The following is a 12,525-nucleotide window of genomic DNA, read 5'->3' as shown; positions in this document are numbered from 1 at the left end:
ATTATTAAAATATTGAGTATTCCTGAAATAAAGTCCAGTTTTAAATCTGTTGCAAAAATTAAACCCATGCAATTATAAGGAACTAAAATAATTGAAGAAAATGTACTCCTTCAGAGAAAATTTTTCAATGAAAAGAGGGTCACAGCTTCTCGATGCTTCCTGAACACCTTTAGCGCCAGCAGTGAGAAATCCCTGCAACTCTCAAAGCACTCCTGAAAAACAGGTTTGACTCCTTTATCTCGATAATTTCGGGGTGAGACTCAGGAACAGCTTCTATTGTGTCAAAATTAAGCTTAAGTATTTAGCTCAAGACCATAAAAAAAAAAAAAATCTTCAGAATGCAAAGAAGACATAGAAATTCTGGCCTGGGGTATTGTTTTTTCAATGACCACACAGAAGAAAATACATAATTATGCAAATTGTTAAACTGAATTGGTTACATAAACCAAGCTAGTTACAGGCAAGTTATTCAAATAACGACTTTTTTTACTGATTAAAAACAGGCTGTTATACTTGGATCCTGAGTTATCTTTAGTTAAACACCACTTTAAATCCACATTAAGTCACGGTGTTCTAGTCAACATATTTTAGATTGAGTCAGCTCTGTGCACCCTACAAAGGGTTATTTACTCTCTTAAAACAAACACCATTTTATATGACTGTTGGAGAGAGAGTTGCATGAGTTTAATCAGGCATAACTCGCTCACTCACTCACCAAACAAGATTGAACAAATGGTACCTAATATTTGTCAGAAAAATATTTAACCGGTTTCCCAAACCCAGTGTTCAATGCCATCTGGAAAATGAGCTAAAAAAATGTTTCCCCCATCAGGCAGGAGTAAGCAAGCAGTCAGTTTAAACTCTGCTTAGAAAAGTTAAATGTGATAATGATACAACATCAATCACCTCAGGGGAAAAAGCAAGGTCTGTAGCCCTTCCTGGCTGGGCAGGAGTTTTCAGAAATGCTTTCTCAATACTGTGCACCAAGCTGTACAGAAGATGAGTAAAAAGTGGGGTAAGCCATCACTTGGGCAGCAAACAGTGTTAACAGAAGCTTAGGGAAAACAGCTTTTGGCCTTTGGTCTTTTGTTGCTCAGTTGAAAACAACCATGAAAAACCCTGAAAAAAGGTTGTCGCTAAAAAGGAAGATAAAGCACTACATGCTGAATACCAAAATAAACATAGTCTCATTTTGAAATTTAAGGGGGGCAAAAAGAATCCAACCACATTCAAATTCTCTGTAGGTCAAGAGAAAGTTTGTTTTTTGATTTTGTTTGAAATGACATTTTTCAATAAATGCACCTTTTCATACAGAAAATAACTCAGCACAGACTCTCCTATGAAAATATTTTTCTCCTGGCAGAACCAGGTTTCATGCCTAACCTCAGATGGTCTGACTACTCTGAGAACAATCAGCCACTTTTATTTATTAAACAAACATGAAAAGACATTCATTCTCTTTAAAAAGCAGTTTTCTTCAGCCTTCATAACACAGACAACAGAATAAAAAATAGTGTTGTTTTGCACTACTTCCTTTAATTTTATTGAGTGTCAATCTATATAATTAATATAAAGTTTCTTCATTCTATGAAGATCAAGACACCTTACAGTATAAAATTCCCTGAGATACAATATGCAATTTGAGGGATCACATAATTCTCTATTCCATTTACATCATAACCAAAAAGTAATGGTAATTCTTATAAAACCCAGAAGATCACAACCTTCCTTTCTCTCCCTCCACCCCAGTATTTTAAGGCATGGAATAAAAACGTTTTCAAAATGTAATAAAGGAAACTTTTCTACTAAAAATAGAAAATAGCTTTTCCCAATTTTTACAACTGGATTGTATACATCATCTGCAATGCCTTGTGGAGTCTGGTACCCAATGTACAAACCAGTTAATTCAGGCAAACTTTACATTTGTCACTGAAATAGAGCTCTACAAAGTACATTACAAAAGCCAGTCCTTTGCCTGAGACAGTACACTATTAGCTCATGTTGTGGATGACCAAAAACCAGAGATCTATAGAAATACTGTAATACTGACTTCAGCAGCTATAGGCCTGGGCTGAGTTTACTCCCAAATGGAAAGCCACAAATTTGCAACATCCATTTAAGAATGATGAAATTAGAAAACGCTTCTCTTCTCCCAGTGCAAGTGCTCTACAATAATTACTACAAATCTGCTATTTTCACTGTACAGTTCTTGAAAATCCTCAATGCACAATTTACAAATACTGTGCAATTCTGACCACTTTACCCAAATGATGCTTTAATTGCTTTGTAGCTCTTTTCTGAATTTTACAAAAATATTCCCTCAAAGATTTCAACTCTTTTTTTAGAGAGGCTGAGAAGAAAATTAAGGTTTGCGATCTCTGGAAATTCCCATGCTCCTGCAGCCTGATCTTCTGCACGTGGCATTACTAATGATTACACAGAAGAACTGTGTGCCTGGAAACTTTCACAAAATGCTAAAAAAATTATGAGGACTGAAAAAAATGCACTGGTTTCAGCAGACTGATAAAAAGTAGTGTAATCTTAAATATTATTTCATTACTTTTAAGATTGGGTTTTTGTATACAGTTCTGCAAATTCTGATAAAAAATGAATAGAAAAAAGATATTATACCTTCAAAGGCAAAGAGGGAACCTATCATCCTGACACTTGGGTATTACTCTTAATACTATACCTATATTGGAGTTTTAAAAATATCAAACCCAGTATTATGGGAGTAGTAACTACTGATAGAGAAACAGATGACCATGCCATAAAGATCACTCTTTTAGTTCAAACAATCACTTTATACCTCTTGGAGTAAAACTGCAGCATTAGGAATCATGCCTACTATATCCCACATTGCAGAGATTGTTTTCACTCCCTCCCCAGTAAATATTCTACAGCAACTCAGGTGCTGACAACAAAAAAGTTCGTCAAGTACTTTCAGGCAACCCTCCTTGCACAAAAGCAGAAGGGAGTAATTGGAGAAGTCTGCAAGATCTGAACTGGTGAAACTGTGCAAATTATTAATGAACTTCATTATTATTCATTTTTTTTCCAATAATCCTTGGCTCTGTGTGTACCTAATCATGGGGAATATCTAACTAGAAATAAATTACAGTAGACCGCCAGCTCATACATCTTAAAAGCACTCATCCAACATCCCATACTGCTGAAATCAAATCTAATCCTTTCCTAACCTAAATATGACTCACAAATGCCAGCAAGGTTCCTGTTCTGATGCCCATCTTTTATTTGCAACTGACTTCTTTTCCCACCTATTCACCCATGATTTTACTCTGAATGAAGTCTCTGACTAACTCCATGGATTAAAAAGCAGCAGAAGAAATACCTTAATCATGTGGGCAAGTCTCTTATAGGTTGCCATTTTTTTGCCACCAAACTTCATAGCTGCAAAAGACAGGAAGGCTGAGCTTGGCAAGGATGTGTAATTGTAACTGAAGTTTCTTTCTGGCTTTGTTTGAGCAAGGTTACATGTAACCAAAAAGTAACCGCACATCCACTACTAGGATGGCTCCAGCAAAATGTGGGAGTCTAAAAGGGAATAACTACTGCTCCTGACAGGCACTGAGTGAAGGGAGTTCTACCTTAAGAACCTATATATTGATTTAAAAACTGAGCCACAAAAAGACCTCAAAACCAAAGGAAGAGAAAATAGTAAATCCTTCCCTTTTTATATTCTTTCCTCACACAATCTGTATTTTACAAGCAATGTAGATCTTATTCTCTACAGTAATTTTCTTTCTGAATGGAAGTGATTAGTGGATTTTTTGGTGGTTGTTATTTTAAAAACAAAAAAAAAACACCCAAAAAAAACCCAAACAAACAAAAAAAAAAAACTAATCTGCCCCCCAGCAGAATTTTTAAAAATGCATGCCAAAAACCAAAAGAGTTGCTACACAACAGCACTGTCTACTGATACTTGAGAAAAAAGTTAACCTTTCTGTATATATATTCAATACAGTAATAAACCCCCTGTCATTCTGAGCCTTTCCCTGCATTTTCCTGTATGGCAATAATTCTGCAGAGAAAAACATGCAGATACCTGTAAACCTTTTCTAATTCCTGAATAAAGGGAGGGTGGAAGTGTTCCAGTTTTCTTCCCTACAGTCTGTGTTTTCCTGTACTTAAAGTTCTACTCTACTCTCATAGAGAATAAACATGCCTATGGTTTCAGCAGGTAGTAGGAGAAATACTTTACATCATCTGAGCTGTTTGTTCACTGAGATTCAGTCCCCTCCATATGCTTTTTCCTAAACGGAACAATTATTTGGTTCAAAGCATTATTAGCAGGCTGCTGCAATTTCAAGCTTTGTTAAAAGGTGCTACTGTATAAGGTTCTTACATTCAACACTTGCGGCTCAGAAATTGTATGCAAATAGCTTTCACACGCATAAAAAACAGTTTAAAACATTCATTACATTCATTTTCGTCTTAGTATTACAGAAAACCAGCACTGATCATGTATCTTCTGTGAGCAGAGGAAAGTTTCACAGTCCAGGAAGTTGTCATAGCCGCCAAAATTGGTTTCAGCTGTACAACTGAGGAATTTGGCATCAGATATTTATGCTGAGTTGTGCAGAACTTTAAAAGTTCTGTAACTGTACAACTTTTGGAAATTTAACTTTGCTCTTTAGGAATCATCTGGCATAATGTCTCTTTGTACCTTCATGATTTTCTCTTTAATAAAAATCTTTCTTTTGTAGGCTGTTCACAGCTTGTTTTGAAACCTGTATGCTTCTCTAACTTATGCCAATCTCCTGTGGCTAATGCCGACTACCTGTGCTAATGATCTCTGCGAGACCCATCCTTCTTGACACCTTGACACTTGGACCAGGCTGTCCAGGCAAGCCTCGCCCGCCAGAAACATCAGCTTTCAAACCAGCTGGCCAGATTTTGAACAGTCTTGATTTGATTCCCAGCTGTCCTAACAGCCTCGCAGACCTTGCAGAAATGCTCATCCCAGAACGAGGTGACGTGGACTTCGTACTTCTTCCTCCAGGCAAAGTACCGCCGGTAGTTGGGTTTGTTTTTATCGAGGAATTTCAGGTAGGTGGCGAGCAGCCGGGGGCTGGGGAAGTCGTCAACGTGGATGAAAGAATCGGGGGGGATGAAGCGCTCGTAGTTGGCCCTGCGAGGTCCCAGGACGACGGGCACGGCGCTGGCGGAGAAAGCGTTTCTCCAGAGCTTCTCGGTGATGTAGTCGGTGTGCTGGGAGTTCTCGAAGGCCAGGTAGAACTTGTAGGCTGAGACGGTCTCCACCAGACCGCCCTCGGCCAGCGCCAGCCCCCGCGCCCCGTACACGTCGATGGGCAGGTGCTCCTTCAGCTGGCGGTAGTAGCGCACCCGGGCGTGCTCCTCGTTCCAGTTGCTGATGACCCAGGCCACCAGCCGCGTCTTGCGGGGCAGGACGAAGGGCCGGGGCGCCGGCGGGACGTAGAGGTACCCGTAGGGAACGAACACGTCCGAGTCGCGGCGGTAGGACATGGTCCAGTTGAAGAGCCCGGCGAGCCCCCGCAGGCCGGGCGAGTGCGACGGCGACTCGAAGTTCATCCATACCCAGCGCTGGCGCGGGGGCCGCGGCGGGGACCCTCGGGGCAGCCCCTCGGCGCCGTGCCGCGCCAGGTCGCGGTGGTGGAACAGCACGGCCTGCGCCTCGCCGAACTGGCTGCGGTCGGCGCTGAGGCGGCAGCCGCTGATGTTGTAGCGCCGCCGGCAGTCGGGCAAGCGCCGCGGGCGACCGAAAGGCTCCCACCACAGCAGCACGGTCACCGCCCCGCCGTCCGCCCGGGCCGGCTCGGGCAGCGCCGAGTATAGGGCGAGCGCGGCGGCGGCGGCGCCCAGCAGCCCGGCCGCCAGCGCCCACCGCCGCCCGCGCAGCCGCCGCCGCCAGCGCCGCCAGCAGCAGCCGCGGCAGCGCCGCGGGGCCGCATCCATCCCCGCCGCCCGCTGCCGCCGCTCTGCCCCTCGCAGGGCACCGGCCGCGCCAGGGCCGGGCAGCGCATCCTGGGGCTGGGGCTGCTGCCGCCGCCGCCGCTCTGCCCCCACCCCCGGCCCCGGCGGCGGGGAGGTGCCGCTGCCGCCGCCCCTCCCGGCCATTGCCGGCCCGTCCTCCGCCCGCCGCCTCCCGGCCCGGGTGCCGCCCCCGCCCCTGGTGCCGCCTTGCCCCGCCCGCCGCGGCCGCTGCCGCTCCGCCTTCGGGGAGAGCGGTGCTCGGGCTCCTGCCGGGATTCCGCGGCTTCGCCGCTGCCCCGTGCGGCAGCAGCGCCGCGGCAGCCGGGGAGCTGCGGCCCCGGGCCGCTCGGTTGCTCATGCCCGACTCGGGGCTGCAGAGGGAATTTGTATCTCCGCACTCAGGAGGGATCCCCGGTGAGAGCCCAGGCACGCACGGCAAAGGTTGTAGGGACGTTCACAAGGGGTGTCAGGGCGCCCGCACCCTGGCACCTCTGGTGGGTTGACCCCGGCTTAGGGCCGGGTGTTAATCACAGCCGCTTTGTCTCCGTCTTCATCAGCAATGTAGAGGAGAGAAAATACAACGAAAGGCGCTCTGGTCGACCTAAGGACAAGGAGAGATCATTCAGCAGTTACAGTCATGGGCAAAACAAAACCGATTTGGGGAAATTAACTTAATTTTTTGCCAATCAAATCAGACTAGGGTAATGGAAAATTAAACCAAAACTGAAAGACACCTTTTCTCCACTCCTCCCTTCTTCCTGGGCTCAAAATCGCTCAAAATTTCTCTGCCTCCTCCCCAAGAGCGGCGCAGGAGGATGGGGAATGGAGGCTGTGGTCAGTTCATCACATGGTGTCTCTGCTGCTCCTTCCTCCTCAGGGGAAGGACTCCTCACACCCTTTCCCTGTTCCAGTGTCAGTCCTCCCACGGAAGACAGTCCTTTGAACTTCTCCAACGTGAGTCTTTCTCAGGGCCTGCAGTTCTTCATGAACTGCTCCAGTGTGGGTCCCTTCCACAGGGTGCAGTCCTTCAGGAGCAGGCTGATCCAACGGGCTCCCCAGTGGGGTCACAAGTCCTACCAGCAAACCTGCCCCAGCATGGGCTTTCTTTCTCTACAGGGTCACAGATCCTGCCAGGAACCTTGCTCAGCAGCGGAGAGTCCTATGGGCATCCACCCGCTCTGGCATGAGGTCCTCCATCCAGGAATGTCCTGCCTCACCATGGATCACAGGCTGCAGGGGAATCTCTGCTCCAGCCTCTGCAGCACCTCCATCCCTTTCTTCTGCACCAGCTTTGGTGTCTGCTCTTACATATTTTCATTCCTCTCTTCTCTGGATGTGATTGCTTCTGTGCAGAAACTCTTTTCCTTCTTAAATACATTATCCCAAAGGTGCTATTGCTATCACTGATGGGGTCAGCCACGGCCAGCAGTGGGTCTGTCTTGGAGCTGGCTGGTATTGGCTCTACTAGGCATGGAGGGAAGTTTCTAGCGCCTTCTCAAAGAAGCCACCCCTGTCACCCCATCACTACCAGAACCTTGCCACACAAACCCCGTACATGAGCACATGTAGAAGCACGGGGCAGAGAACAGGGAACAGGGGGAGGAGAGCCCTGCCCATTCACATCACGAAGGCAGGCACAGTCTCAGGTCTCCCCTGCCCTATTGCCCATGAGAAAGCAGGACTGCTCTGCTGCTTTCCATGTGCATTCTCATTTATTTCTTCCAATCCACACCTGAAACAGCTAGAGGTTTTAAATTCTAACAAAAGGGTTTTCCCACACCAGCTGAGCTATGATTTACATGCTGTGTCCTGTGGCTTCACAGGGAAGTACTTTGGAAGATGCAGGGGATATTTTAAAAACAGATATAATTTAGACAGTGAGGCTGAGAGCAAATTTGAATAAGTCACTTATTTAGGAAAAAAAAAAGGAAAAAAAAAGAAGTGACAGTTGCCACAATAGCTTTGAATTCTTGTCAAATTCAGTTTCAAGCACCTATAGGCGGCGTAACAATTTGGAAAAACTAAAAGAAAATAAATTTTAAAAGAGGATTCTTTTTGCTCCTTTACAGCCTTCTTAGAATCATACATGTTTACTTGAAAATCTCACAGTTATTTAAAAACTGCAAAACCTCATGGTTACCAGAAAATTACTTTTTCCAGTTCTGCTTCACAGAGTTGCTGTGAAAAAGTACGTCACATAGGCTCGAAACTTTTTTCCTAAGCAATTTGCTTCAGTGAACTGTGAGGCTGTTGACTCACACAGTTCAAACAGTGTTTGTACAGAACTGAACAAGTTTCCAGCTCTGACATTGCACATGCTCATATCCAACAGCTGTCGATACAAGGTCCTCTCATATATATCTACTGAAGGCAGCAAAGTTACACCAAGCAAAAATTCTCACTGACTGTTTGGATTTCAGATTTTACATACCACATACATCAAGGCCCTGTGACTTGACTCTATGTTAGTAAGAAAAGTGATTCAGGTCTGTTAACTCAAAAAAATAAAGCACAGTTTTGTGTGAGGGTGCTGTTAGGTTAGAAACTAAGTCACGTACACCCATAAACCTATTGTACATAGTCATTCCATACTGTGTACATAGTACTTCCATAGTCCATGCTGCAAGCACTCATAAAATATAAGACATGCCAACAGCTGTGGCTGGAGTTGGTATCTGGCTGCCTGCTTCAACATACAGAGTTGGCTGGAAGGGATCTCCAGGAAACACTAGTCCACCCTAGTGGATGAGGTGAAGCATTGCCGGCACTAACACCTGTCTTGATAAATAACTGGTTTTAGTCATAAAATGGGAATATAGGAAAGTTACTTTGCTAAAGTAGAAAACTGCAAAAAAAATACCGAAATACAATGCTAAGGAAGAGCAGAATCCCGTGAAGCCTTAAGCTGTATGTAGATTCAATCCAGAGCCCACCTGATACAATGAACACTACCTGAAATGAACACAATCCCTAGTCTGCATTAATCAAGGATTCAAAATGGTTCAAACCCACAACTGTTAGTTATTTTGTTTATTAAAACATTTTTCTGATAATATGAGAATTCTGCGACTTGTGAAAGTGAGTGGGAGAGTTCAATTGACTTCTGTGGAATTCTCATTCACTCAAGAAATTTGATCATATCAACTGCAATGACAGTTCTTATTTTTCTTCAGGAGCTTTCAGCACTGATACGTGACTTTGGAGAAATTTTATCTAGTCATGTTTTCATTTCCATTGCTGCTAAGCATTTGCTGCTAAGCATTCCAAATTCAAAGCCTGAGCAGTTACATTGATGATGCAAGGCCTGATCCTGCCTATGGTACTCAACAAAAATGTTGACATTAATTCAGCATTTATGAAATGTTTCAGGACAATGCAACATAGAAATCTTTATAAGCCAAATAGTGATAAATTTGAACGACAAAAAAAACAAAAAAAAAAATTCCCTTGTGAGGATTCATAGCAAGAGTTGCCTAGTTACTTTTGATTTTTTGCAGTCTTACAGTGAAACTTCAGTGTGACTTTCATCTGCACTTCAGTGGCATCCATATTAAGACAATTGTTATATTGAAACAAATCTGTTGAATTATTTAGCATAAAATCAAAACATGGCTTTCTGTATTCCTCAACACAACATCAGCTAAAGCTCTACATATCTCTTCATCTTAAAAAAAAAGCTGTTACTGAAATCCACAGTAAGTTGTGGTTGTATATACAAAACAGATATTCAGACTATAATAATATTTGTTTTATTATGGCAAATAACAATTTAATAATTTCAAGATGAGATGACAGCAGCCTAAATCATTTCTATGAGTAATATTGTCACCTTAAATTAATTTTCCTGTTACACCTGTTGCTGTGGAAGCTAAATATATGTTTACATTTACACATTGTGTGTAGTCCTCAAGTTCAAAAATCTTTATAGAATTTATATCTAGAGCAAGATTAAATGTATATTTGAGATATATTTTAGAATTTTTACAAATCACAGATCCAACTGTTTTGTTGCTGCTGTCTTCAAACTCTCCCAGTATAGGAAATAGCAGAAATACATTTTAATTGGATATTCATCACAGTCACTGCTGAAAGTAATGATAGTTGTGCCTTCATCTACAAGTCTAGCAGACTCCTAGAAATCTTGGTGTAGTAAATTCAACAGCCAGATGGGATGTGTTGCTGTAGGGTGAGGGATACAGGGAGTGACCTCGCTGTCAGGACCAAGGTTGGAAGTCAGGTGTCCTCAGATCTGTGTGTAGGTTAAATGTTTCTCTCCCCTTTGTAATGTCACATTTCTTGTCTGGAGAAATAAACACCAGCCAGGCACTAACCCATGTAAATTTCAGTTTGCCTCATTTCTGCCATAATACACATAATAGAACATCCATGGCACAATCACATCAGCTACTTTGTGCTGGCAGGGTTTTGTCAAGCAGTTTTTTTCACTCTGACTCGGAAAAACTCCATGGACATCACTGAGAAGTACAACATGATGAAGGTTGAGTAGTGTTGCCAGATGCCTGAAGACCTCCCACAGGGAACACATATGGTTTTGTCTGCTTTGGAGATAAACCAGTCCAGGAGATAGCCCCATGGACTGAGGACCACCCAGTCTTCTTGGCACTAGGGAGTGCTTTAACTGCTCCGAGGAAATCACAGCAAGTTCTCATGTTGCTGATAGTCAGGAATTTAAAACAATACACCGTGTGCAAGTAATAAAGCTGTTGCAAAATAAAAAATATTTTGCTTATTTGAAGGTTGAATATTTGCCATCACTAACAGCAGTAAATATTTTCGCCTGGAACTTCCCAGCTGGCTTCCTCCTCTACTCTGACTCACTCTGTTTTGTCACACTTCAGAAATATTTAAGCCTAGAGAAGTCTTTGAAGCTATTTGTCAACTGTTTTACAAAGGCAGTTTAAAAGGTACTGTAAGACATGGTTGTGTTTTCAGCCACAGCTATCAACCCAGACATTCTGTCAGGTGGGGAAACCTTGTGGAGTTTTGCATCATAAGAAAATGTGATCAGCTTCAAAGTGTAGGAGGATGCTGTCTGATACCAAAATTACACTAAGAATTATGTTGAAGTCTCTTCTTCATAAATAGTCCCCATGGTTTCAATGCAAGTTTTTCCGAGTAAGAACCTAAATTTTCTATGAAAAGGTGTGGTAAAAGTTTTGTTCTGTATAAATGATACACTTTGTATTTCAGTGTGAAGTTTAAATGCCTGTAATTTGATTACCTAGTGTTTCATATGTAGGATTATGATCTTTCTGCTTGGAAGTTTAAAATTTGGAAATACGATGAGAGGATCCAGTTGAAAGTTGATGTCTGAACAGTTTCTAGACAGACAAACTCATGTTTCTGCATATGCAGCAAAGGCAATGTTAAAATATTCTGCCTGGCTACAGTTTCACTTGTGACTGTGAACAATGCTGGAATAAAACCACATGAAGCTGACATTTCCAGGTCAAGGCACAGGCATGAACAAATGTGCTGTGCACACTGTGAATGAAGGATCCTGTCCAGGACACTCTTCAGTCTTCCATTGAAGCACACAGCTTTGTTGTTCACCAGTGTAGACCAGAACGGAAATCAGAGCAGAAAATTTTCCTAGCAGTCCCACACAATCCTCAGACTCTTTGACACACATGTGGGTACCAGCAAGCCAGAATTTGGCTCTGTGGGTATCTGTAAGCAGTTATCAATAACTTCAATCTTCCTTGGGTTTGTTTGAGCACTGGACTTCGTCTTATGCAGACACAGTGGCAAGAGACAGTGAGGTGCAACCAGCACTGATGCTCTCATTTTACCCAGTGAGCATCTCCCAGGACAGAGAGCAAGGACTTGTGACAAAACTTCTCTTTGGACATCTTTGAACATCAGGGGTTGGGGTCATATCTCAGTCCAGGGGACAAAACTAGCCCTAATTTGAAGTAAATCTTCTAAACCACACATAATCTAGTTATGGGGCTTTCAATACCAACTGCTTTAATAACTTGACCCTCTCCTGTTGTGCTTCATTACTTAATAATGTATATGTAGTCTTGGAAAAATATAAGTGTTTAATCACTGGTACTAATACAGGCAATGGTGTAATGATATAAGCAATGATAACAATTGTCTTTCAAAACAGTAGCGTTGAGTTTGGCAATGAAATAATTAAAAAAGAGAAAAGGAGAGCTGAACAGTTAGACAGTAAAAAGTCACTATGATAAAATGTGAGCACAGTTAATTTAAATTACCCACTGCCCTATTTAATGAAATATAAAGATATTATAAACATCACAGTAATATTAATAACATTATTATTATGCAATATTATATTTAAACAAATTGCTTTGTTTTATTCAAATAAAAGAGGAGACACATAAAAAGATCACAAACATGAATATATCAGACTAGGTAAGGATTACCACAGCCTCATAATTGAGGTAATATATTCAGTAGAAAAGATCTAACACGGATTTCTCTGTTGTAGAAGGTCACACAAAAAGGAAGCGGGAGAAAATGAACACCAAATGCTGCACCAAAACTGAGCTAGTGCAG

The 12,525-nt window shown here is 42.7% G+C and overlaps 1 protein-coding gene across 1 annotated transcript; it reads right to left on the bottom strand.

Annotated features, from left to right (window-relative positions):
• Positions 1–1,421: 1,421 nt before the first annotated feature.
• FUT4 (fucosyltransferase 4) lies at positions 1,422–6,120 on the bottom strand. Its single transcript, XM_053972004.1, has one exon. The coding sequence runs from the start codon at positions 6,118–6,120 to the stop codon at positions 4,891–4,893; it is 1,230 nt and encodes a 409-aa protein (XP_053827979.1). The 3' UTR covers positions 1,422–4,890.
• Between the last annotated feature and the right edge of the window lie 6,405 nt (positions 6,121–12,525).

Source organism: Vidua macroura, chromosome 2, assembly GCF_024509145.1.
Source record: "Vidua macroura isolate BioBank_ID:100142 chromosome 2, ASM2450914v1, whole genome shotgun sequence".
Lineage (NCBI taxonomy): Eukaryota > Metazoa > Chordata > Aves > Passeriformes > Viduidae > Vidua > Vidua macroura.
Note: the sequence above shows the minus strand (reverse complement) of the source record. Positions and strands in the feature narration are given on the sequence as shown.